Source organism: Anomaloglossus baeobatrachus, chromosome 7 (genome assembly GCF_048569485.1).
Source record: "Anomaloglossus baeobatrachus isolate aAnoBae1 chromosome 7, aAnoBae1.hap1, whole genome shotgun sequence".
NCBI classification, from domain to species: Eukaryota; Metazoa; Chordata; class Amphibia; order Anura; family Aromobatidae; genus Anomaloglossus; species Anomaloglossus baeobatrachus.
In genome coordinates this window covers 304,473,031-304,499,681 of record NC_134359.1, presented here as the reverse complement: position 1 = coordinate 304,499,681, position 26,651 = coordinate 304,473,031, and the positions used below count along the sequence as shown (strand labels likewise).

General features: G+C 49.4%; 1 protein-coding gene across 1 annotated transcript in view; it reads right to left on the bottom strand.

Moving 5' to 3' along the window:
• The window catches only part of LOC142246567 (guanylate-binding protein 1-like), a 37,280-nt gene that overhangs the window by 7,429 nt on the left and 3,200 nt on the right, over positions 1 to 26,651 (bottom strand). Inside the window, exons 2-8 of the mRNA XM_075319634.1 lie at positions 26,142 to 26,340; positions 25,073 to 25,203; positions 24,888 to 24,997; positions 24,180 to 24,376; positions 22,445 to 22,693; positions 21,936 to 22,213; positions 12,663 to 12,875 (exon numbers count right to left, since the gene is read on the bottom strand). Coding sequence (XP_075175749.1) covers positions 12,663 to 12,875; positions 21,936 to 22,213; positions 22,445 to 22,693; positions 24,180 to 24,376; positions 24,888 to 24,997; positions 25,073 to 25,203; positions 26,142 to 26,334 — 1,371 coding nt within the window. The 5' untranslated portion in view covers positions 26,335 to 26,340. The remainder of the gene's footprint in view (positions 1 to 12,662; positions 12,876 to 21,935; positions 22,214 to 22,444; positions 22,694 to 24,179; positions 24,377 to 24,887; positions 24,998 to 25,072; positions 25,204 to 26,141; positions 26,341 to 26,651) is intronic.

The window sequence follows — 26,651 nt, the reverse complement described above, 5'->3', positions numbered from 1 at the left end:
TAGAACTGATTTATACCTAATGCAGAGTCTGCAGGGGTGGAGAAGAGTCTGCAGGGGTGGAGCTGATTTATACCTAGTGCAGGGTCTGTGGGGGAGGAGCAGAGTCTGCAGGGGTAGAACTGATTTATACCTAATGCAGAGTCTGCAGGGGTGGAGAAGAGTCTGCAGGGGTGGAGCTGATTTATACCTAGTGCAGGGTCTGTGGGGGAGGAGCAGGGTCTGCAGGGGTGGAGCTGATTTATACCTAGTGCAGGGTCTGCAGGGGTGGAGCTGATTTATACCTAGTGCAGGGTCTGTGGGGGTGAATCTGATTTATACTTAGTGCAGGGTCTGTGTGGGTGGAGCTGATTTATACTTAGTGCAGGGTCTGTGGGGGTGGAGCTGATTTATACCTAGAGCAGTGTCTGTGGGGAGGAGCTGATTTATACTTAGTGCAGGATCTGTGGGGGTGAATCTGATTTATACCTAGTGCAGGGTCTGTGGGGGTGGAGCTGATTTATACCTAGTGCAGGGTCTGTGGGGGTGTGTCGCGGGCGGGGAGGAGGGTGTCAGCACACCGCGCTCACCCCTTCTGCTCGGGTCCGGCAGCTGCTCCTGGTGGCTCGAGCTGTGGGCCGGATCCCGGGGTTTCTCGAGCGACACTCCTCGCCCGTGAGTGAAAGGGGGGTGTTTGTTGGGTGTGGGGATTGTTATAGTTCGTGACGCCACCCACGGTTGTGGTGATGGCACCACCGCTGCTCAGTGTGGGGGTCCCGGGGATGGTGATGCGGAGCAGCCAGGTGTTGTGTTGCCCCTCCGTGGGTAGGGGTTGGTGATCCCGGGGCCCGGTGATGAGATGTGAAGTGTAGGGCCTGGAGGGCGCAGGGACGCGGGGGCAGCGCTGTGCCTTGCGGCACTATGGTACTCACTCAGCCTGACACACGGACACAGTCTGTACGGTAAACCAACGGCTGGTAGGACGGTCCCACAGACGGCTGCACCTGCACTCCCGGTAGGTGACGGTGATGTCCCTCTTCCTTGCACCTGTGTTGTCTGATGGTAGCGGTGGATTCCCTCCGGTTACCCGCTCCCCGACTGCAATCTGGGCCGGAGGAGCTCTACACTTTGCCCGCAGGCGCTGGCCCTGGGGAAACTTGTGCCCTGGCGGTGGCGGTGTCTCCCCGGTAATGGTCGGGCTGTTGCCGTCAATCGGGACTTGGTTGTTGGGGGATCTGCGTCCCCGTCACTGATGGATTTGGCAAATTTGGCGACTCCTAGCCTTGCCGGGGTCCGAGAGGCCCCTGCCCTGGTGCTGACTGTCCTTCGGAACACTGCTCCAGACCACCGGGCACACAGCCAACGGGGTCCTTCCAGGAACTTCCAAACGGTCCCCCTCCAGACAATCACCGCCGTTGCTGACCTTGCAGTTCTGGCCCTCACAAAGCTGGACCCTTCAGGCTGTCTTTCTCTTCTGTCACTTTACTTGCTTTTTCCTCCTTTTCTACTTTCCTTCCTTAACTCCTCCACTTCCTCCTCCTGGACTCCTCTCTCAAGCTCTCCCTGAGCTCTTCTCTGTTGTTTACTCTTGCCCTGCCTGGGCTAATCTGCTGTTCACTCTTTCATGTCCCTAGCTGGACTCTATCTGCCTGGTTACTTCCTGCCTCCAGAGCTGTGAGCTCCTTGGTGGGCGGAGCCAACCGCCTGGCCCACCCCCTGGTGTGCATCACAGACTCCTGGAGGAAGGCAACAAGGATTTGTGGTTAGCATAGATGTGCCTACCTGGAGTGTGGGGTGTGGTGGTGTTGTGACCCGTGTCCCCTGGCTTGCCCAGGGCGACACATTCCCCCTTAGCAAAATGCAGACCGTCCGCGGGCTGCCGTCCTACACCGGTTTTATTTTTCTGTAAAAGGGGTAACAAGGGTTAAGCAAAACATAAATACATTTTTTAATCACAAACTCTTCCCAAGACGGGAGGCACATTTACTTTTAACGTTGCAACGGTATACGGTCACGGTTTCCGCTCTCTCCCACCCAAGCAACCTGGCCCTGATGCTGCCCCTAAAACCCAGGCAGCACCCCTTGACCCACAGTCCAGCACAAGTTACCCGAGCGGGATCTGTCCTTCCCCTCCAGAGGGTAGCCACCGGTTCCTTTGGTGGCTGGGCCCTGGCCTGCTCTGCTCAGGGCCCTCCCTCCAACCTGCCTCTCCGGAGGCGGTATTGCGGAAACGGTAACGGTACCCAACATATTTACAAGCCACTTAACGTTTGTGGTGCCCTGCTAGTTCACGGGCTTGTCCATGGATAGTTCCCATGCAAATCTTAAACGGTCCCCACGGGGACAACAGTTCCGGCTCCTGCCGGTTGCTAATCACACGGTGAATCAGGTGAACTTCGGATCATTTTCACTTATCATTTGCAGAACTTTTTCAAACAAACACACAACACTCTTTTACATTTGCGGGCCCCTCTTACTCATAGAACGGTCTCCCTGTACCTAAGTGGGGGTCTACCTAGGTTGGAACGGGTGGACCTTCGGGGCCCGGTGTCAGTGGTGCTAGACAGTGGGGTAGAGGGAACAATCGGTTCCTCCTCCCTGCTATAGTGTGGAGCAGGCGGAGGTGCAGGGGGGCTGGGTACAGGTTCATCCCTGGGCACTGGCACTGGTTCTGGCTCACGGTTAACCGCTTCCACTACTTCTTCATCCACGGGTTGTGGGAACAGTATCACTGGAAGTATCACCGCGCCGTTCTGTGTAGGCCAGTCTGCGGGGAAGTCACCCATTACAGTGTGGATTACCTCTGCTGCCTTCTCCACTGGTGGAGGAACCGGTACTTCGGCCTCTGCCTTCAGCGCTGGGGGGCATTTCTTTAGATGGTCCCGGGAAACTGTGGCTAGGGTGTCCCCTTGGTCACGACTGATCTGGTAGGTCTTCCCATCTCCCCATTCCGTGGGTTGTATGACATAAGGGACTTGCTCCCACTGATCATCCAGCTTGTGGGTTTTCCTCTTCCGTTTCAGCACCACATCCCCTGGCTGGAAAGGACCTGCGGGCGCCTTCTGGTTGAACCGGTGCTCCTGCTGCTCTCGGCTCCGACTGAGGTTCTTCTCCACATACTCCTGGATTTGCCGGTACTGTGCCCTCCTCCGGCTTTCCCACTCTGCCGTTGAAGGGAGTGCTTCTGGGGCTTCCAACCCCATCTCCAGATCCACCGGCAGGCGGCCAGGCCGAGCCCTCATCAGATACGCTGGGGTGCACTTCGTCGAGCTGGACGGGATATTATTATACATGTCGACCAAGTCAGGTAGCTTTGCCGGCCACATGTTCCGTTCTTCCAGCGGTAGCGTCTTGAGGAGCCCCGGGACCAAGTGATTCATTTTCTCGCACATGCCGTTGGTTTGGGCGTGGTACGGAGTGGTCCGGATCTTCTTGCAGCCGTACAACTGGCAGAATTCGTGAAACACCTCTGCTTCAAAAGCCGGGCCTTGGTCAGTCAGCACCTTCTCGGGGTACCCATGGGGTCGGCAGAAATAAGCCTGGAACGCTCGAGCAGCGGTTCAACCAGTTAGGTCCTTAACGGGGACTACCACCATAAATCTTGAGTAGTGGTCTACCATGGTCAATGCGTAGGTGTACCCACTTCGGCTAGGGGTGAGCTTGACATGGTCCAGGGCGACCAGCTCCAGCGGCTGATGGGTGACTATGGGATGTAACGGTGCCCTCTGGCTAGTCTCGTCCTTTCTCCTCAGTGTACAAGGACCACATTCTCGACACCAGGCTTCCACCGATTCACGCATCCCACTCCAATAGAACCGCTCCCTCAACAGCATCTCCAGCTTCTTCCACCCGAAGTGGCCAGCACCATCATGGTATGCCCGCAGGACAGTAGCGACCTCAGCTTGAGGAACGATCAACTGGCATATCTTCTCATGGGTCTTCGGGTTGATCAGCTCACGGTACAGCCTCCCTTGGTTTAGGTAAAGCCGTTTTCGTTCTTTCCACAAGCGTTGAGCTTCGGCTGGAGCGGCAGGGTCTATTCCCATAGCACCTTGTTCTACCAGAGTCTTGACAAGGCGGACAGCCGGCGCTCGGTCCTGGGCGTCCTGCCACTCTTGACTGGGCCGCGGGTCCAGATCCACCCTTTGCTGACAGACTTGTACCCTCTCAGTAGGCAGCTGGTGAAACGCAGGCAACTCGATCTCCTCGAGGTCGTCATCCTCGCACCCCTCTTCTGACAGATGGGGCATCCGGGAGAGTGCATCAGCATTTATGTTTACACGACCAGCTCGGTACTTTATGGTGAAATCATAGTTGGCTAGCCGGGCTACCCACCGCTGCTCCAGCGCGCCCAACTTGGCCGTGTTCAGGTGAGTCAGCGGGTTGTTGTCCGTAAACGCTGTGAATTTGGCTGCCGCCAAGTAGTGGCGGAACCGCTCCGTGATAGCCCACACCAACGCCAATAGCTCAAGCTTGAAGGAGCTATAGTTCTCAGGGTTCCTTTCGGTCGGCCGGAGTTTTCGGCTAGCGTAGGCAATCACCTTCTCCTTTCCATCCTGGACCTGGGATAAGACCGCTCCTAGCCCCACATTACTGGCGTCCGTGTGGAGGATGAACGGGCTCCCATAGTCAGGGTACGCCAGGACCTCTTCTCCGGTCAAGGCCGCCTTCAACTGGCAAAAGGACTCCTCATGCTTGTCCTCCCACGACAGTGGGGCTCCAATGGGTCTACCACCTTTGGTCTGTCCCACGAGGAGATCTTGCATGGGGGAAGCCATCTTCGTATATCCCTTTATAAAGCGCCGATAGTACCCCACCAGACCCAGGAACTGCCTTACTTCCCTCACTGTAGTTGGTCTCGGCCAGCTCTGGATGGCAGTAATCTTCTCAGGGTCGGGGGCGACACCATCCGCACTCACCACATGCCCTAGATACTGCACTCTGGGTTTCAGCAGGTGGCATTTTGAGGGCTTCAACTTCATCCCGTACTGGGCAAGGGACGCGAACACCTCGGCCAGGTGCTCCAGATGGGCTTCATACGTCTGGGAATAAACAATCACATCGTCCAAATACAGCAGGACGGTCTCGAAGTTTAAATGTCCCAGACAGCACTCCATCAACCGTTGGAAGCTCCCAGGGGCATTGCACAGCCCAAACGGCATGCTATTGAATTCGCAGAGTCCCATCGGGGTGGTGAAGGCGGTCTTCTCCCGGTCCTCTGGGGCCACGGCCGCTTGCCAGTATCCGCTGGTGAGGTCAAGGGTCGAGAAGTAGTTTGCGGTTCTCAGTGCAGCCAAAGACTCTTCAATTCGAGGTAAGGGATAGGCATCTTTATGGGTTATCTGGTTGATCTTCCGGTAGTCCACACACATCCGCATGGTACCATCCTTCTTCTTGACCAGTACCAACGGAGCGGCCCAGGGACTACAGCTGTCCCGAATAACCCCTGCCTCCTTCATATTCTTCAACATATCTTTGGCACACTGGTAATGTGCAGGGGGAATAGGCCTATACCTCTCTTTGATAGGGGGATGTTCACCTGTGGGAATGTGGTGTTGAACCCCCTTGATCCGCCCAAAGTCTAGGGGGTGCTTACTGAAAACCTGTTCGTACTCCTGCACCACCCTGTGTACCCCGGCCCTGTGATGTGTAGGGGTATCATCAGTGCCTACATGTAGCTGTTGGTGCCACTCCTTTGTGTCCCCCTGGGATGGGGAAGTGCTGGGGGTAGGTGGGAGTGTGGATGGACTGGCTTCATGGATAGTGTGAGGGTCCAGGGTGAGCAGCTTGGCAATGGTGGCATACCGGGGGAGCCTGACTTCTTCCTCCCCACAATTCAACACTCTCACGGGCACTCTCCCTTTCTTCACATCTACCACCCCTCGGGCGGCCAATACAGTGGGCCAGTGTTCGGAGGGCATGGGCTCCATCATCGCAGGGTAGTCACGCCCCTGAGGCCCTACTGCTGCCCTACACCAGATCATCATCTCACTCCTAGGGGGCACAGTCAACGGAGCAACATCCATCACTCTCACTCCACCAATCTCCCCTCCTGTTGAGCTTACATGCTGGCGGTACATCAGGGCGCGGATCTCACGCTGCACAGCCCTCTGCCGGCTGCCCGCCGCTGTGGCGGCTAGCTGTTGCAATAGGTTCAACACATCAGCCATGCAGTGTTCCATCACATTGGTTCCCAGCACTATTTTCGGGTTATGATCACTGGGTTCATTCATGATCACAATCATACCCTGCTGTTGCAGTTCAGCTTGCCCCACTGTCATAGCCACTTGTTTATACCCCACCTGGGTCAATGGAAGTCCATTAGCGGCAATCAAATTTATACTATTGTCTGGAGGCGCCAGCTCGTCTGTGGCCCAATACTGCCGATACAACGTGTACGGTATGGTGGTTACCTGTGATCCAGTGTCCAAGAGAGCCATCACCGGTATGCCGTCCACAACCACGGGGATGATAGGGCGGGCCCCGACATATCGGTCTCGCCAGTCCGGGGGGCCACGGTGTTCTACTCCTGAGGATTGGCCCGGGGCCCCAGGGGTTGCTCGTTTAACGGGCACTGTCGGTAAATATGGCCCGGCTTCCGGCACTTGTAGCAGATTGGGGGTCTGCTCCGCGGGTTGTTAGCGCTTCTCCGCTGCATCCAGGGAACATCTTCGGGACTGTCAGCAAGCTGTATCTGCGCTGGAGGCTGAGATCTGGTCAGAGGTTGTAGCGCAGCAAGGATCTTGGCAAGGTCTCCGTCCAGGCGACGGACCTGGGCTGCCAGTTCTTCCACAGTGCTGCTCGGGGCTGCAGGTATTAAGGAGGTTGGTTTGGCAGAGGCCGCCGCAACGGGAGCTGTCTCGACGGGCCACGGGACGGGTTCCAGGACTTCAGCAGCTGGGGGCTGTAGTGCCTTGATAGCCCGCTCCTTTAACACAGCAAAGTCCACATCAGGGTGTTCCAGGGCCCACAGCCGGAGTTGTTTACGATCCTCAGGGGACCTCATCCCCTGCGCAAATTGCTCCACTAACATCTTGTTGCTATCCGCCTCATTAATAGAGTTCACCCGCTTCAGCGTGCGGAGGGCGGTCTGCAGGCGTAGAGCATAGTCCCGAATGCTATCCCCAGCTCGTTGCCAGCACTGGTAAAACTGCATCCTCAGCTCAGCTTCAGTCCGGGTCTCGAAGGCAGTCTGTAGCTTCTCGAAGATGGTGGCTACAGAGAGCCGGTCCCCCTCGGTCCAGGTCTCCGCTTCCTGCTCCGCCGCGCCGGTTAGCTGGCCTAGCACTATCGCTGCTCGTTGCTTATCGGTCAGGGGGTACAACTCTAGCAACGGGTTAAGCTTTTTCCGGAAGGCCTGTAGGGCATCCGGTTTCCCGTCATACTGCGGTAGCCAGGCAGCTCCGGGCGCATAGGGCAAGGAAAACGGCATGACCGGAGCAAGCGCGGGGGCCGCGGCACCTCCCGCCGGTATGACCGGGACCTGGGCAGGCCCATTCCCATCCGCGGGTGCCGCTGCGGCTGCGACCACCGCTCCTCCAGCGGCTCCGTCGGGCGCAGACATCTTGTTTCCGTCCCCCTTAGCTCTTTCCGGCCCCTCCTCTCTCGGGGCGGGGTTTTGGCCTTCGCGCCTCTACTGCTCGAGAAGACGCTCGAGCGGGAACTTTTCGCGCCAAAGATGGCGGCTTCTGAAATTTTTCTGCCGGATGCCTCCGGCGGTAACAAGGCGCACCTCTACCTGACGGCAGAGCGGTAAGATCCTGTTCGTGACGCCAAGTTGTCGCGGGCGGGGAGGAGGGTGTCAGCACACCGCGCTCACCCCTTCTGCTCGGGTCCGGCAGCTGCTCCTGGTGGCTCGAGCTGTGGGCCGGATCCCGGGGTTTCTCGAGCGACACTCCTCGCCTGTGAGTGAAAGGGGGGTGTTTGTTGGGTGTGGGGATTGTTATAGTTCGTGACGCCACCCACGGTTGTGGTGATTGCACCACCGCTGCTCAGTGTGGGGGTCCCGGGGATGGTGATGCGGAGCAGCCAGGTGTTGTGTTGCCCCTCCGTGGGTAGGGGTTGGTGATCCCGGGGCCCGGTGATGAGATGTGAAGTGTAGGGCCTGGAGGGCGCAGGGACGCGGGGGCAGCGCTGTGCCTTGCGGCACTATGGTACTCACTCAGCCTGACACACGGACACAGTCTGTACGGTAAACCAACGGCTGGTAGGACGGTCCCACAGACGGCTGCACCTGCACTCCCGGTAGGTGACGGTGATGTCCCTCTTCCTTGCACCTGTGTTGTCTGATGGTAGCGGTGGATTCCCTCCGGTTACCCGCACCCCGACTGCAATCTGGGCCGGAGGAGCTCTACACTTTGCCCGCAGGCGCTGGCCCTGGGGAAACTTGTGCCCTGGCGGTGGCGGTGTCTCCCCGGTAATGGTCGGGCTGTTGCCGTCAATCGGGACTTGGTTGTTGGGGGATCTGCGTCCCCGTCACTGACGGATTTGGCAAATTTGGCGACTCCTAGCCTTGCCGGGGTCCGAGAGGCCCCTGCCCTGGTGCTGACTGTCCTTCGGAACACTGCTCCAGACCACCGGGCACACAGCCAACGGGGTCCTTCCAGGAACTTCCAAACGGTCCCCCTCCAGACAATCACCGCCGTTGCTGACCTTGCTGTTCTGGCCCTCACAAAGCTGGACCCTTCAGGCTGTCTTTCTCTTCTGTCACTTTACTTGCTTTTTCCTCCTTTTCTACTTTCCTTCCTTAACTCCTCCACTTCCTCCTCCTGGACTCCTCTCTCAAGCTCTCCCTGAGCTCTTCTCTGTTGTTTACTCTTGCCCTGCCTGGGCTAATCTGCTGTTAACTCTTTCATGTCCCTAGCTGGACTCTATCTGCCTGGTTACTTCCTGCCTCCAGAGCTGTGAGCTCCTTGGTGGGCGGAGCCAACCGCCTGGCCCACCCCCTGGTGTGCATCACAGACTCCTGGAGGAAGGCAACAAGGATTTGTGGTTAGCATAGATGTGCCTACCTGGAGTGTGGGGTGTGGTGGTGTTGTGACCCGTGTCCCCTGGCTTGCCCAGGGCGACACAGGTGGAGCTAATTTATACCTATTGTAGGGTCTGTGGGGGAGGAGCTGATTTATAGAAACTGCATTTTCTGAGGGGTGGAACTGATTTATACCTGGTGCAGGGTCTTTGGGGATGGGCTTATTTATGCCTGGTGCAGGGTCTGTGGGGGTAGATCTTATTTATACTTGGTTCGGGGTCTGCAAGGTGGATCTTATTTATACCTGGTGCAGGGTTTGTGGGGTGGAGCTTATTTATTCCTAATGCATGGTCTTTGGGGTGGAGCTTATTTACTGCTGGTAAAGCATTTGTGAGGGTGAAGCATACAGTCATATGAAAAAGTTTGTGCGCCCCTATTAATGGTAACCTTTTTTCTTTATAACAATTTGGGTTTTTGCTATTTCAGTTTCATATATCTAATAACTTATAGACTGAGTAATATTTCTGGATTGAAATGAGGTTTATTGTACTAACAGAAAATGTGCTATCCGCATTTAAACAAAATTTGACCGGTGCAAAAGTATGGGCACCTCAACATAAAAGTGACATTAATATTTTGTAGATCCTCCTTTTGCAGAAATCACAGCCTCTAGTGGCTTCCTGTAGCTGTTAATGAGTCCCTGGATCCTGGATGAAGGTAGATTTGACCATTCCTGTTTACAAAACAATTCCAGTTCAGTTAAGTTTGATGGTCGCCGAGCATGGACAGCCGCTTCACATCATCCCACAGATGTTCAATGATATTCAGGTCTGGGGACTGGGATGGCCATTCCAGAACATTGTAATTGTTCCTCTGCATAAATGCCTGAGTAGATTTGGAGCGGTGATTTGGATCATTGTCTTGCTGAAATATCCATCCCCTGCGTAACTTCAACTTCGTCACTGATTCTTGCACATTATTGTCAAGAATCTGCTGATACTGAGTTGAATCCATGCGACCCTCAACTTTAACAAGATTCCCGGTGCCGGCATTGGCCACACAGCCCCAAAGCATGATGGAACCTCCACCAAATTTTACTGTGGGTAGCAAGTGCTTTTCTTGGAATGCCGTGTTTTTTGCCTCCATGCATAACGCCTTTTTGTATGACCAAACAACTGAATCTTTGTTTCATCAGTCCACAGGACCTTCTTCCAAAGTGTAACTGACTTGTCCAAATGTGCTTTTGCATACCTCAGGCGGCTCTGTTTGTGGCGTGCTTGCAGAAACGGCTTCTATCGCATCACTCTCCCATACAGCTTCTCCTTGTGCAACGTGCGCTGTATTGTTGACTGATGCACATTGACACCATCTGCAGCAAGATGATGCTGCAGGTCTTTGGAGGTGGTCAGTGGATTGTCCTTGACTGTTCTCACCATTGTTCTTCTCTGCCTTTCTGATATTTTTCTTGGCCTGCCACTTCTGGGCTTAACAAGAACTGTACCTGTGTTCTTCCATTTCCTTACTATGTTCCTCACAGTGGAAACTGACAGGTTAAATCTCTGAGACAACTTTTTGTACCTTCCCCTGAACAACTATGCTGAATAATCTTTGTTTTCAGATCATTTGAGAGTTGTTTTGAGGAGCCCATGATGCCACTCTTCATAGGAGATTCAAATAGGAGAACAACTCGCAAGTGGCCACCTTAAATACCTTTTCTCATGATTGGATACACCTGCCTATGAAGCTCAAAGCTCAATGAGGTTACAAAACCAATTTAGTGCTTTAGTAAGTCAGTAAAAAGTAGTTAGGAGGGTTCAAATCAAGAAATTGATAAGGGTGCCCATACTTTTGCACCGGTCACATTTAGTTTAAATGCAGATTGCACATTTTCTGTTAGTATAATAAACCTCATTTCAATCCAGAAATATTACTCAGTCCATCAGTTATTAGATATATGAAGCTGAAATAGCAAAAACCCAAATTGTTATAAAGAAAAAAGGTTAACATTAATAGGGGTGCACAAACTTTTTCATATGACTGTACTTATTCTTGGAGCAAGATCTACAGGGGGAAGCTTATTTATTCTTGATGCAGGGTTTGTGGGGGTGGAGCTTATTTATACCTGGTGCAAAGTCTGCAGGGTGGAGCTTATTTATACCTGGGGCAGGATCTATGGAATGGAGCCTATTTATACCTGGTGCAAAGTCTGCAGGGTGGAGCTTATTTGTAGTTGGTGCAGGGTCTATGGGATGGAGCCTATTTATACCTGGTGCTGGGTCTGCGGGGGTAGAGCTTTTTTATACCTAGTGCAGGGCCTGCAGTTTCTCCCAGTACTTGTTCGCCTCCTTCAGGCCCTTACAATGCATAAGCTTTGTGTGAATTGTTCCTTTCAGCCTTCTACTCTACCCAGCTTTCATATAATGCAAATGACTCGCCCACCCCAGGGCTATGGGACACCCGGTGCCGGGCCGGACTAGTCCGGTGGTAGTCAGTGGTGGCTGGGCCCGGCTCCGTGGCCCTGGTGGGTGTCAGTTGAATATGTGGCTTAAGTTAAAGTTTGTGTTCGTGACGCCACCTGTGGTATGCGGCTAATAAGCCGCCGCTGCTGTGTGAGGCCACCGGGATGATGTGATGGCAGCTATGGTGGTACTGCTCCCCACAGGTGGAGCAATGCCCGGGGCACAGTTGGTGCTTGTAAGTGTCTATGCAGATGGAATAACAGAGACGAGTCCAAAGGTGCAGTTCCAGTTCTTTTACTCACAGTTTCCGTCACAGTTGCAGGGACCCTCAGACTGCTGGGACCACTGTCAGGGACCTCCGTCAGTTCTGGATGATTCAGAGCGTGAAATCCGGTTCCCTCTCTTTAGTGTCTCTTTTTCTGCTGTCTTCACTAGCCTTGCCTTAGGTAGATGGACTTGGCTTGGCCTCCATTACAGCCTCCAGGCTGGGGGGTCACCTGTCGGCTGATTACCCCTTTTCTGAAGGTCTGCACTGGGTTCTGGCCCTGGGAGCTTGCAATTCCCTGGGACTCGGTTTTTACTGTCTGGAGACTGTCTTTTCACTCCTCCAGTTTCTAGGGACCGTCCCCTGTCGCAGCTAATCACTCCACCGATGTCACTGTGGACCAGGCCACCGCAGCCTGCAGCTACCCGTAGCGCCTCTGGGCCCTCGGCAGCGGTACCCAACAAGGACTGCTCGTGGTATCATACAGGACTACCCGCGGCCCTGCGACCCTTTCTTCTCTTCTCGTCCTACATGCTCACTCCTCACTCTCCCACTCCCTGAGCGAACTGACTAAACTTGACCTTCCCTTCTCTATCTACTCTCAGATGGCTCCTCCCACCTCCCCAGTTGCTAGGCTACCACCCTATGGGAACAGGGATGGGTCTTACAGCCCCTCTCAGCATGCAGCATGGGAGGGTTGCCTGCCACTTTCCCTGGTCCTGTGTGTCCCTAACAATGGGTGTAGTGTGAATTTACCAGGGGACCGGAGTTCACTCTCTTCCTCTCCCAGAATAGGGCATCACACCGCAGATGGGGTGCAATGACCTGTGGCGACGGAAGCCTCAGGGGCGCCACACAAACATCTGTTATACCTTCCGCAACAGACAAGACTATAATACTAACCACCAGGCCACCATGCTTCTGTCTACTGAAATCTCTATAAAAAATAAAAAAATAAATATAAAGACAAGCCGATTAGGCCAGACAGTTGTACCTTGACCCCTTTGTCTTCTTGCTGGTTATACTCCTCTATGATCACTTTCTTGTCTTTAATAAAGGTCTGGTGTCCTCCGAGGACGTGATATTTGTTCTCCTCCAGATTTTGGACAAGTTTACTCTTTATCTGTGTCAGGATTTCATTACATCTCTGCACAGAAGTCTCCTCACACATTTTCCAAGTTTCATCTTTTTTCTTCAATAAATCTGCCTGGTCACAAAAAAAAGCAAAAACTTGCACTTAAAGGAGAAGTCCACTCTTAGACCATCCATTGTGAATCATCCTAAGGGTCATCATAAACTGAAAAACATTTAGGCTCTGTGCGCACTGGGAAGTGGAATTTTCTTGAGAAAATTCCGCATGCCCTCAAAGATTACCGCACCCGCGGTAAAAAACCGCGGGAAACCGCACCCGAAAACCGCATGCGGTTTGCCGCGGTTTGCTGCGGTTTTACCGCGGTATTATTCGCGGTATTGCCGCGGTTTTGCCGCGTGCGGGTTGGGATGTGCTTTATTGCATTCAATGCAATAAAGCACATTGAAGAAAAAAAAAAAAAAAAAAAAGTCATTTAATTCTGAGAGTAGATAGACAGAAGAATAGATAGAGGGATAGATAGATAGACAGAGGGATAGATAGATAGAGGGATAGACAGATCGCTGCATTTCCCACGGTCGGCAGTGAGTTCACATTACCGGCCGTGGGAAATGACCGGTAATTACCTCTGCTGCATTCAGCCTGTGTCTGTGACAGTCGCGGATGGAAGCAGCGCTGGACGTCGGACCTGGATTACGCCGGAGCTTTGGTGCGGGAGGGGTTAATAAAATGGTGAACGAGGCTTGTTTGTTTTATTTAAAATAAAGGATTTTTCGGTGTCTGTGTTTTTTTTCACTTTACTTACGGGTTGATCATGTCGGCTGTCACATAGACGCTGCCATGATCAAGCCTGGGGTTAATGGCGGTGGTCCCCCACCATCATTAACCCCTTGTATTACCTTGCCACCACTGCTACACGGTGGCAAGAAGAGCCGAGGACACGCCGGTATTGTCGCATATTGCATGCGACAGTGCCGGGGCAGCTGCGGCTGATATTCTCGGCTGCCGGAGGGGGAGTGAGGCGGGGGACATTAACCCTGCCCCTCTCCCTCCCCAGCCTGAGAATACCGGGCCGCCGCTGTGTGCTTACCTCGGCTGGAAGGTAAATATGCAGCGGAGCCCACGTTCTTTTTTTCCTATATTTCCGTTTTCTTTCTATGTGTGTTCTATGTGTTCTGTGTCTGTGTTCTATGTCTGATGTGTGTGTGTTTACTCTGCACGGCTTCCTCTTCCTGTAATGACATCACTTCCCTGCAAAACCGCAAGCAAGTGATGCACATTACCGGAGGTAAACCGCAAAATACCGCAGGGAATAACGCAGGAAAACGCAGTGAACCGCACAGAATTTGCTGCCTGCGTTATTCCCTGCGGGATTTCTTGATTAACATTGAGTCAATGGAGAGAAATCCCGCAGCGCTGTGCGGAAAAGAAGTGACATGCACTTGTTTTTGCTGCGGGATTCCCGCAGCAAAACATGCAGCTGTCAAATTCCGCCAAGTGCGCACAGTATTTTTTTTCTCCATAGGATTTGCTGGTGATTCACTGCAGAGATGTTATGAACATTTTCTGCAGCGAAACATGCAGCAAATCCGCGGCAAAATCCGCGGAAAAATCCGGTAAGTGCGCACATAGCCTAATACTGACTTCCCCGACCACCATGATTTCTTTGATGTCTGCACTGTGTCCCGTAACTCTCCACTCTGAAGGGATACTGAACGCTGGTGCCACTCATTGGCTGCAGCTGTCACATGACATAATGTCACAGTGCTTGCCGGCGGATACAGTGCCAACATCGGAGACTTTTGACTTCTGTCTACTCAGATTACAAAACATTTCCCCCAAGGGAAATGCCTGACAATTCCTTTGCCTGATGCTCCCTTTTGGGCAATCCTGGTTGACTGTAAGGGGTACTTTGCACGTTGCGACATCGCTACTGCGATATCGTCGGGGTCAAATTGTAAGTGACGCACATCCGGCGCCAGTAACGACTTCGCAACGTGTAAAGCCTAGATGCGCCAATAATCGATCGCAAAAGCGTCGTAAATCGGTGATCTGTGTAGTGTCGGCCATTTTCATAATGTCGCACCAATAGGAGATACGATGTTGTTGTTCGTTCCTGCGGCAGCGCACATCGCTGTGTATGAAGCCGCAGGACCGATGAACATCTCCTTACCTGCCTCCACCGGCTATGCGGAAGGAAGGAGGTGGGCGGGATGTTTACGTCCCGCTCATGTCCGCCCTTCCACTTCTATTGGCGGCCTGCTGTGTGACATCCCTATGACGCCGCACAACGCGCCCCCTTAGGAAGGAGGTAGGTTGCCGGCCAGAGCGACGACGCAGGGCAGGTAAGTGCGTGTGAAGCTGCCGTAGCGATAATGTTCGCTACGGCAGCTATCACAAGATATCGCAGCTGCGACGGGGGCGGATACTATCGCAGCATCGGCTAGCAATGTAGCAGCGTGCAAAGTACCCCTAAGAGTTTCTAAGTTATTGGAACTTTAGATCAAGGACATCCCACAAGAGGTGTAGGGTCTCTACGGGAGAAAAGAAGGTCTGTTTGCTTTAATCTAGCAGAGTGAAGGCAGATAGCCCTAACGTACATGACTGAGGCAGTGATAGATCCAGGAAAGGGTTAAGGAGTAAGGGATGGGGGGTTTTACCTAAGGAATGTGGTGGTGGGCGAGCGAGCAGGAGGAGAGACGGGGGGCAGGGGCCATATAAGAAATAGGTCCCATGTTAAGGTGTCATTCCTTTGTCCTGGACTCAAAGACTGAACCAGCAGTATGGATGCCTTGCTGAAGAGCGTTCAGGCCGCGGCTTTGACATGTAGGCCCGAATGGATTCAGGCCCAGCTAGACGAATTGCTGAAGAATGCCCGGGATACAGCATCTGTCCCTTCTGAACTTTCTGAACATCAAACTCTAAGAAGATCAAGACCTCCTGAGAGACTAACTTCTGAAATGGCCAATAGGACTCACAATAGGATCATAAGTCCTTCCGTTACTTCTAGGAAAAGAGCAAAGCGTAGCACGGCCTCTGATCCTGCTTACAAACCAGGAAGGAAACTACAGTACAAGAATAACAAGGGACAGAGAAAAGAGCCCGACCATCTAACCAGAGAGACACCAAGAAGTGCAAGGAGAAAGTCCGGCTCTACTGATGTGCCAGCCAGAGAAGCAGCCACACAAGCTACAACTGACGTGACGACAGCCCACGATGGATCCTTAGAACTTCCTCAACAAACTTTGCATCATTCTAGAGGACATCATACGGCCTCACCCCAGGAAATAAACCAACACGGGGGGATGGGCTTAGGACACACAACATTTCCGGATCCGGGTTCTCATTACACGAGGAGTGGTAGGAATCCAAAAAGACAACTGCGCAAAAGTACTTTAACCAGACAAAGACTTCTTCGGCCGGCTCAGGATGTGAGTCAGGCAATAAATCTACAGCTACAAGACTCAGAAGAGATTCCAGACAATGACTATGACACAGATAACGACTCCCCACTAGAGGGCAGCAGCACGCAGCACTTCAATAATGGAGGGGCTGTAGAGACTATAACTAATACGTCACGGACGGCTGGTCAACCTAGGACGCAGCCAGGTATTGGTGAGAACACTTTTTCTTGTCCTATATCTAGTGTAACAACACCCGTAATGAATCCAGTGGGCGCAGTTGGGGGTACAGGTCCCGGCAATGTAGGATGGGATCTTAATTCAGTAGTACAGCAATTAGTGTCAGGGGTTAAGGAGGCTTTGAGTCAGTCTAGCTTACCCATAACCTCTTCTCCTATTGCTGCATGGTGCGGGAATGGTCGCCGGACATCGGAGGTGGTAAGTCAGTCGTGTGCTGATCCAGACACACAGGAGGACGCAGTAATTTCACAAGGGGTTCCATTATCTGATGCAGCAAAAGGAGAATTATATGTATGTTTTGAGGGTCCTCTAGGAATTCATTTGAAACAGGAGGTTAGGGAGAAGATTTGGGCCGACGAATATGTGGAAATATTTTCATTATTGCCCTTAGAAAAATATAACTTGGATAGAGTAAGGTTTGATGAGAGGAAAAGAGAGGAACAAGAAAGACGGTATTGTCTCATCCCCCAAACATTTAGCAATTGGTTCCATGCCTTTGCCATATTAGCAAGTGTAATAGGCCAAAAAACTCCTGAACATTGCTCTGCCTTATTTTGTTACATGAATTCTATCTGGGAGGCGCACCGTGTGTATGGAGGTTTAGCATGGCTGCGCTATGATGAGCAGTTTCGCCAACGAAAGGCTGGTCGCCAAGGGATTCGTTGGGATCACAAAGATATTGGTTTATGGATGCGTCTCATGACAGCGCCACGTGGGGTTTAATCAGCCCTTTCAGGGCTATGTCGGCAGATCATCAGCAATCGGATTGTCGGCAGCAAACAGAAAAGGTTGCTGCTGGCAGTTCAATGATAGCCAGTGCAGATTCGGAAACACATGCAGGTACAAACATGAATGCACCTTCTGTAGTGGAAACCATAGCCTATCCAAATGCTTTAAACGAAATAAAACCCCAACAGCAGAGATTAACCAAAAAGGGGGAAACCCCAATTAGACTCGGGGAGATGGTGGGCTATCTAAGCAGGTACCCAGATAGAAAAGCAGCACAATTGCTGGGGGAGGGTTTCTCAGAAGGTTTTAAGATCCCATCTACTTCAGGCCCATTAACCTGTTCTCGTAACCTTGCTTCAGCTTATACATATTCTCACATTGTCTCCACAAAACTAAACAAAGAAATTGACCTGGGCCGCATGGCAGGTCCATTCCCCAAAATGCCAATAGAAAACTTAAGGGTCTCTCCATTGGGGGTGGTCCCAAAGAAGGAACCCAATAAGTTTAGGCTGATCCATCATCTGTCCTTCCCTCATGGAAGCTCAGTTAATGATGGAATCGATCAGGAACTTTGCACAGTCTCGTATACTTCATTTGATACAGCGATTGCATGGGTTCAGAAGTACGGCAGAGGAGCTTTAATGGCAAAAACAGACATTGAAGCTGCCTTTAGACTCTTACCAGTCCATCCAGAAAGCTTCCATCTCTTGGGTTGTCAGTGGCAGGGAATGTTTTATGTAGACTTGTGTTTACCGATGGGCTGCTCCATCTCATGCTCCTTGTTTGAATCATTTAGCACATTTTTGGAGTGGGTAGTAAAGAAGGAAGCCGGCGTGCGTTCTGTCCTGCATTATCTAGATGATTTCCTATGTATTGGTCCACCAAAGTCATTTGTTTGTGCTTCATTATTGTCAGCGATTCAGTCGGTTTTTAAGTGTTTTGGAGTACCGTTAGCATCAGATAAAACAGAAGGCCCGTCTACACTTATCAAGTTTTTAGGAATTTTGATTGACAGTGAAGCAATGGAGTGCAGATTACCGGATGACAAGGTCAGTGATCTGCTGGAGGCAGTCAGAGAAGCTAGATCTCACCGTAAGATCAGATTAAAGGATCTACAATCGCTGTTAGGAAAAATGAACTTTGCGTGTCGCATTATTCCAATGGGTAGAGTTTTTTGTAGGCGCCTAGCTGCAGCTACCTCAGGCATAACCTTTCCACATCACTTTGTGCGGCTGGCTAGAACATTAAAGGACGATCTGGCGGTATGGGAACAGTTCTTAATAGAGTTTAATGGGAGGTCATTGTGGATCAGACCACCGGTTTCAAATTTTGATCTAGACATCCACACTGATGCAGCGGGGTCAACTGGTTTTGGTGCATATTGTTCGGGACAGTGGTGTGCAGATAGGTGGCCAGAGAGTTGGAGAAACAATGGGTTAACACGAAACTTAGTACTCCTTGAATTGTTCCCCATAGTGGTTGCTTGTGAAATTTGGTGCAATATTTTCCAAAACCGAAAAGTGAGATTTCATTGTGATAACTTGGGAGTTGTAGAAGTCATCAACAAACAATCAGCGTCTTCCCTGCCTGTTGTTACGTTGCTGCGTCATCTAGTGCTGCGCTGTTTAAAGTCACATTGTCAGATTACAGCTGTGCATGTCCCCGGTGTTTGCAATTCTGTGGCTGATGCTCTGGGTACAAGGCAAGAAGTGTCCGGATTTTCTGTGGTCACTGCCAGTGACACCGCATACGCTCTGATAGAACGGTCTGTGGGTGTAAGCACATGGCAGAGGTACCAGTCAGCATGGAGGGAATGGGAAGACTTGTGTGCTCTAGTGGCACATGATGCCAGTGTACATGACAATGTTTCCTTGTTGTTATTTTACATTAGCAGGGCCTTTGTGGATGATACTTCATTGTCCAGTATTGATAGTAAAATGTCTGGATTAGCTTTTTGGTTTAAGTTGCTCGACTTCACTGATTACACAAAGCATTTTTTAGTTAAGCAGGCCCTAAAGGGTTACAGGAAAAGTTGTAAGAAGACCAGAGATAAACGGCGTCCGATTTCTTTCCAGTTATTGCAGCAGATACTGAGTGTACTAGGCCGAGTCTGGAGCAGTCCGTTTGAAGTGTTTCTCTTTAGTTGTGCATTCACACTGGCCCTTTTTTGGAGCTTTTAGAATCAGCGAGTTAGTGTCGAGTAGCTCCACCAGAAGTGGGGGTCTACAAGACGAGGACGTGCATCAGTACACAGACAGATTGGAATGTTTTCTGGCAAAGTCAAAAACTGATCAACAGGGTAGAGGAAAATGGATCACATTGTTTCCTTTAAGCGGTTCCAGGGCCGGCCCGGTCATCTGTTTTAGAAACTATGTCTCAAGAAGGCCAAATATCCAAGGATCATTACTAATTCATGAGGATTGTAAGTCATTGTCACAATTTCAATTCACAGCAGTTCTTAAAAAATGCCTGACAATATTGGGAGAGTCTCCAAATGCATTCACTTCACACTCATTTAGGATAGGAGCAGCCACAGAAGCTGCTAGATGGGGCTTAGAGCCTGACATAGTTAAAAAAATCGGGAGATGGGAATCGAGCAGATTTAAGAGTTACATTCGATTACATTTATTATAAATGGCGTACATGTATATATATGTGTACCTTGTGGTAATCCTATAGTAGTTGTGTCTTCATTTAGATAATTGTGTGATAATTGTGTTTTTGTTTTTTGTTTTAGCTGAACAGCAATGCCTGGTTTGGATCATGGGACATTCATTTGTTTTTTGGGGGGGGCCTTACGTGCAGCAGTCAGGCCTAATGGCAAACAGTTGGGGTTGCCCAGTTCCTTGGCACGGGTGACATGGATAGGAAAGAGGGGAATGCAGTGGCATCAGCTGTTAAAAGAAATCCAGTATCATGTGGAGTTCTACCGCCCCCCGGACGTCTTACTTATCCATTTAGGTGGTAATGATTTAGCAATAAGAACATCAAGACATTTAGTTAGGAACATAAAGCTTGATATGTTGAATTTATGGAGGTCTTACCCAGAAACAGTGGTGGTCTGGTCGGATATAGTAGCTAGACAAATGTGGAGAACAGCGCGATCAGTGGCTCGCATCAATAATACAAGGATAAAGGTTAATAAAAAAATAACAAAATTTGTGTTGGAAAACGGAGGGGTGGCCATACGTCACCAGATGCTGGAAAATACAAAGGAACATTTTTGGAGAGATGATAAGGTACATCTTAATGACATTGGCATTGATATATGGATGTTGGGAATACAAGAAGGAGTAGAACGAGCCATTAAGTTGTGGAGGAACTCACTCTTGTAAGGTGTCACAAGAGCGAGTCTTGGCGGGATGTGGTTGTTTAAACCCCCTCTTTGTTGGTTGGAGAATTATGTTTTTAATGGGGTCCCTGGGCCAGAGCTCAGCGGACAGTGGAATATGGGTCCCTGGGGAGGAGCTCAGTGGACAGTGGAATAGATGGGTCCCTGGGGAGGAGCTCAGCGGACACAAGGAAAATGATCAAGGGGTATACCCAGATTCCCCCTTGAGCTAGGTGTACACGGCGGAGGGGGATATGGGGCTGGGATTTATAACAACCACATCTCTGGGCCGATAATCTTGTTTTTTCTTGTTGATGTTTTTTCTTATTAAAAATAAAGGGCTGCTGTGGCCAAAATTTTAATCCATGTCACGCAGTGTGTGGTGTCTTATTTATTAGGTTACCAGGAGCGCAATTCACTAGTCCATCAGTCAAGCAGAGTGAAGGCAGATAGCCCTAACGTACATGACTGAGGCAGTGATAGATCCAGGAAAGGGTTAAGGAGTAAGGGATGGGGGGTTTTACCTAAGGAATGTGGTGGTGGGCGAGCGAGCAGGAGGAGAGACGGGGGGCAGGGGCCATATAAGAAATAGGTCCCATGTTAAGGTGTCATTCCTTTGTCCTGGACTCAAAGACTGAACCAGCAGTTGTCCCACCCACCCTCCCTATAATGAAGGGAAATGTATCAATATCAGGACTTTGCAACACTGTCAATATTCTAACAATGTTATTGGTATTCAACATCATCGGTATTTTATCAACATTATTAATATTGTATCGTATTGTATCAATTGTTATCAGTAATGTATCCAAATTGACAATGTCATATCAACATATTAATATTGTATTAACATTTTAATATTGTATGTTACAGCAGCATTTGGCGGCGGCGGGATGTGGTTGTTTAAACCCCCTCTTTGTTGGTTGGAGAATTATGTTTTTAATGGGGTCCCTGGGCCAGAGCTCAGCGGACAGTGGATGATGGGTCCCTGGGGAGGAGCTCAGTGGACAGTGGAATAGATGGGTCCCTGGGGAGGAGCTCAGCGGACACAAGGAAAATGATCAAGGGGTATACCCAGATTCCCCCTTGAGCTAGGTGTACACGGCAGAGGGGGATATGGGGCTGGGATTTATAACAACCACATCTCTGGGCCGATAATCTTGTTTTTTCTTGTTGATGTTTTTTCTTATTAAAAATAAAGGGCTGCTGTGGCCAAAATTTTAATCCATGTCACGCAGTGTGTGGTGTCTTATTTATTAGGTTACCAGGAGCGCAATTCACTAGTCCATCAGTCATGTACCAAGGAAGGAATAAAAAATGATTCACTTTGGAGAAGCCCAGGTTCAGGTTTTTCGGAGGAGCTGGCCACCATCACCTAGGGTTTGACAGCTACAAGAACATTACGGGGAATAACCAAGAACCACATGTGCCACCATGAAGAAGGTTAAGTAGCAATGAATTAGGATGGTACTCTACCTTGAGATCATGTAGATATTCCTCCAGGCTCTTTTCATGTCTGACATACAACTTTTTAAATTCTTGCGTGGCCTGATCTACTGCGGCCTCATGGATCTGCTCGAATTCCTCTTGGCTGTTCATATGTTGGGAAGACATCTTATCCTCATAAACCTTAATAGAATCTTTGGTTACTTTTCTATTTTCATGAGTGAACAGGTCTGAAATAGAACTTTCCAGAAAAACGCTATCAGGTCTTGTAACAACATTAATGTATGACTGTAGAAGGTTGGCGAATCCTGTAAGGAAAAGAGAGGACAATGTCATCCACACAGGTCAATGTTGATGTTCTCAATGTAACGTGACATTGAACATTGAGATCTACAGATCTTTTATATCTCAAGTACAATATCACATCACCAACATGGGAGGAAATCGTTCTACAAGAAATGACCCAATTATTACCCATGACCAAACATTTATTTCTGCATCTATCAATCTCCCCATATTGGAGATAACGTAAGACTCACTGGATCCCGTGAGGGCAATTCCTCCTTTTAGTCTTTTCTCTGGAACTTCATCTAGAATAAATTGACAGAACTTTGTGGTCTGTTCTACAAATTCTGGTTGAAGCTTTGTCTCAGAGATTTGGTCTATTGTGCTCAGAACCTCTTTGTCTGATGACGGGAAATCAAAAACAAAGCACTTTCTCTTTGGGAAAAAATTTTTGATTGTCTTTCTGGCTCTATTTCGATCCTGTGCCATTATAGATTTTACACCTGAAATAAAGAGAAATTAGAAGCAACAGTAAGAACAAAGGGATTTTATTTACAGCCAATGTCCTCCCCGAAACTATCGTAATCTGATAGGGTCTACAACTAGGAGTGAAGAAAGAGGAGAGCCGTCCTCCACAGCAGCACCTTGCTCCATGGTTCTGTCTACAGGAGGTCAGGAGACTTGGGATAGAAAATATATTGTTCACTGGAGCTGGTGGAGATGAGTGAATCAATTTGCTGCAATTTAATTTGTATCAAAAGTTTTAGTAATTCCCTGATTGCTGATGACACAAAGCTAGGAGGGATAGCTAATACTAGAGAAGAAAGAGAAAGGATTCAAAAAGATGTAAACAAACTGGACAATGGGCAGCAACATTTAGAATGGTTTATAACAGACAGAAATGTAAAGTTCTACATCTGGGAAAGAAAAATGAAAAAAGGATCTACAGAATGGGAGGATCAGGGCTAAGCAACAGCACGCGTGAAATAGACTTGGATATACAATAGATCACAGATTGCACAGGAGTCAACAGTGTGATGCAGCAGCAAGAAAGGCAAACACAGTTCTTGGATACATTAAGTGAAGCATACAGTCGAGATTACGTGAAGTCGTGACCCCCCCTCCACTCCTTTGTGGTCAGACCTCATCTGGAATACTGTGTCCAGGTCTGGGATGTATTAACACAAACATAGAGTCCAGATCGTGTGAGGTCATTACCCCCCTATACTCCTATACAGCCCTGCTGTCATTTGCACAAGGAAAAACTAGAAGAAAATGGATGAAATTTAAAGATTAAAAGGAAGGAGAAACAGATTAGATATTAGAAAAAACTTTTTGACAGTGAGGAGATCAACGAGTGGAACAGGCGGCCAGGAGAGGTGGTGAGGTCTCCTTCAATGGACGTCTTCAAACAAAGGCTGGACAGATATCTGTCTGAGATGGTTTGGAGACTCCTGCATTGAGCTGGGGGTTCTAACATTCTATGATTTTATAATTCCGGCAAAGTCAAACAATATACAATTCTCTTTGGGCAAATGGCTTTACATGATCATCATCATGGTACAATTCCGAGACTGCACCAGCCAGAGAAGGCTCACGTGACCTTGGTTCCCTCATAATACTTTTCAGCTATTTCATCTCAGCACAGCTAATTAGGGAGCACTATCATAGCCTGTATAAAAGCAAAGGCAGGAAATGCAGGAGTCATTTTTTTGGTGAATCTGGATAGTGAGAGAGCGTCGCAGTTTAGCCATAGAGATAACGAAAAAAAGTCATAAAACACTGAAGAAACTGTACAGATTCTGTGTGACGGCAGTGAAGAAGATGAAAGGATGAGGAATAGAGAATAGTGTCATACACGCATTTCTGGAGGCTTTTGGCTACACTGAATTTCAAATCAAATTTCCTGGCAAAATTTGATGTTAGCAGCAAAATGTAAAGAATCGCTCATCCCTGGTAGCTGAGTAACACTTCAGTGGTTTGACGTACGAGCTATCTCCTGCAGAGAGTTCTCCAGGTATTCATCGGCAGAGACTGGTTGCCTATCAATCTCTAGTTTGAGTGTGGCATCTCGTAGAGTCCAAACTAAGTGTGGTCGCATGTGGTCCTCGCTGTCTGTCTGTGCATCGTGTCCGTCCTGTTTGGAAGCCTTATCTGCGATGATCCGGTGCGTTTCAGTCATGGAGCTGGGTGATATTTTATTAAGGAGAATTGTGAATTAGACAAGTTAGGAAAAAGTTTGAGGTTGTATTAATTTTTCTAAAACTATTGGGGGGGAAACATCTTCAAAAAATGGCTTATACCAGTCTCGTAAGCTGCTATGTAGACATACTGTAGATGCTCCAAGTGCCAAAAACCATGTCTGGGAAAAAGTATTTCTACACTCGATTCCCCGACTACTCAATGAAGACTCTTCCCAGAGAGCAACGCAGAGACGCCACAGCCAACCAATGGAGCAGCACCAGATTCCCGCCATCCGAGGTAAGTTCTAGGTTTGGGTGGTCATAGGCAATATCCTCCAAGCAGAGCTCCTACTGCCTTAGCTTACACTGAGGCTCTGCCTGCTATTGGAAGGTCCATGTTACATTACGCAGGTTTTTGATGGGGTACCACTGTCTTAGAATATAGATTATGTCTCATTTCCCCAACGTTGTAGCTTCACACCCAACCATCATGATCTTACACCCTAAAGGATACTACAGTTTGTCCACGGCATTTTGGTCTATAGCATTTTTGCTGTTATAGATGACGACACTACTCATGAGCATGGCCAGCGACAGGATCTTGCGGTCATTCTGCTGATTGGCCTGAAATACATTGTGTCAATGATTATTCTGAAGCTTCCAGGAAAAGGTCCCCAGTAGAACATGGTGGTGACCTACCTTCCCCACATCCCCGATACCTTCTGTGTCCAGCAGGACGAGCGTGTGGCCACTTCTCTGAGGGTGAGGGACACAACGCATCCAGATGCCTTTTGTATTTGCACTTAATGTGTGCCCCAAAGAGAAGCCACCTATAAATGGACAAGGGGGAAAATAAGAAATATCGGACCGCTTTGACCTACTGGCTTTATTTTCTACTTGTTGTTTCTTATTATAATTAAGACTGACACATACAGCGGATTAAATAAACATTGAACACGTCACCAATTTTCTAATTAAATATATTTCTAAAGGTGCAATTGACAAAAAAGTCTTATCAGACGTCAGTAACAACCCATCCCATACACACAGGCAAAGAGATCAAACCATAGATGTCCCTAAATTTTCCCTCCTCTTTGAAATGTTTTGGGGAGCACCTAGTCATGGCCGGTTTATGGTGAAATTAAGTTCTTTCCACCTCCGGATTATGACCCCCAACAGTCACTGAACCTTCAGTAGTTTGAAGATTCTTCTGTAACCAATGCGATCAGTATGTCCTGCAGCAATAAGGTTGTGAAGATCTTGAGACAGCTCACTGGTTTTGCCCATCATGAGATGTTTCTTGTGTGACACCTTAGTAATGAAACACCTATTTATCGGCCATCAGTTGAACCAGCTGACATTATTTTTCACAAAGTGGCAGGATGGCTTTCTAATTTCTGATAGATGTCACCTGCTATCAGGACTTTCCAGGGCTTTTTTCACCTCTCTTTCTTCATGTGTTCAATACTTTTTCCATGTGTCAGTTCTCATTATTACACCTAATTTATAGTCATCTTTGGTTTGATTTCTTTGTCAGTGTGGATTGGATGGGTTATTACTAACATCTGGTGAGTAATTCATGTCAATAGCAACTTTATAAATAGATTTACTTAGAAAATTGGTGACGTGTTCAATACTTTCAATTTATACATAGAGACTAAATAGAACCCGTGGCTGCAACAGATGAGAAGATCTCAAACCTCCACTTCCATGGTGGCCATAGGTATGGTCATTAACTCCTGACCTGTGATTTCCATCCACCTCTCACCTTCTGAGTTTCCGGAGAGTTTGTTTAGCAGGTAGGATTTCCCAGACCTATATGGTCCAACAATGGACACCACAACCAGGGGCTGCAAAATGTTCTCCAGAACCTTCTTGGCTTCTTCATTTATAAACAATGTCTTGTCTTCGGGATTCTCCACCAGACATATGGGTTGGGAAATCTTCTGGATTGCAGCCATGATGATCTGCAAATGTCGGGTTCAAACACTGAAATACATTACTCAATAAAATTCATAGCTCACTTCTGGGGATAATGATGGAGGTGAGGGCCAGCTAATATTTACTCCGGTCTCTGGAGATATGGCGGGTGACAGCAGCCCTATACATTGTTTAGTGGCCCTGCAGATCATCTCCTAGTTAAGTGAATGGCGGTAAGGTGAAAGGAGGCTTCCACTGATTTGTGTTGGGCCCCCATCTATGTCAAACTTATGGCCTATCCTACGATACGTCTTGAACTCCAGCTGCATAAACTCGTTCCGGAAATTAGTGGCCTAAA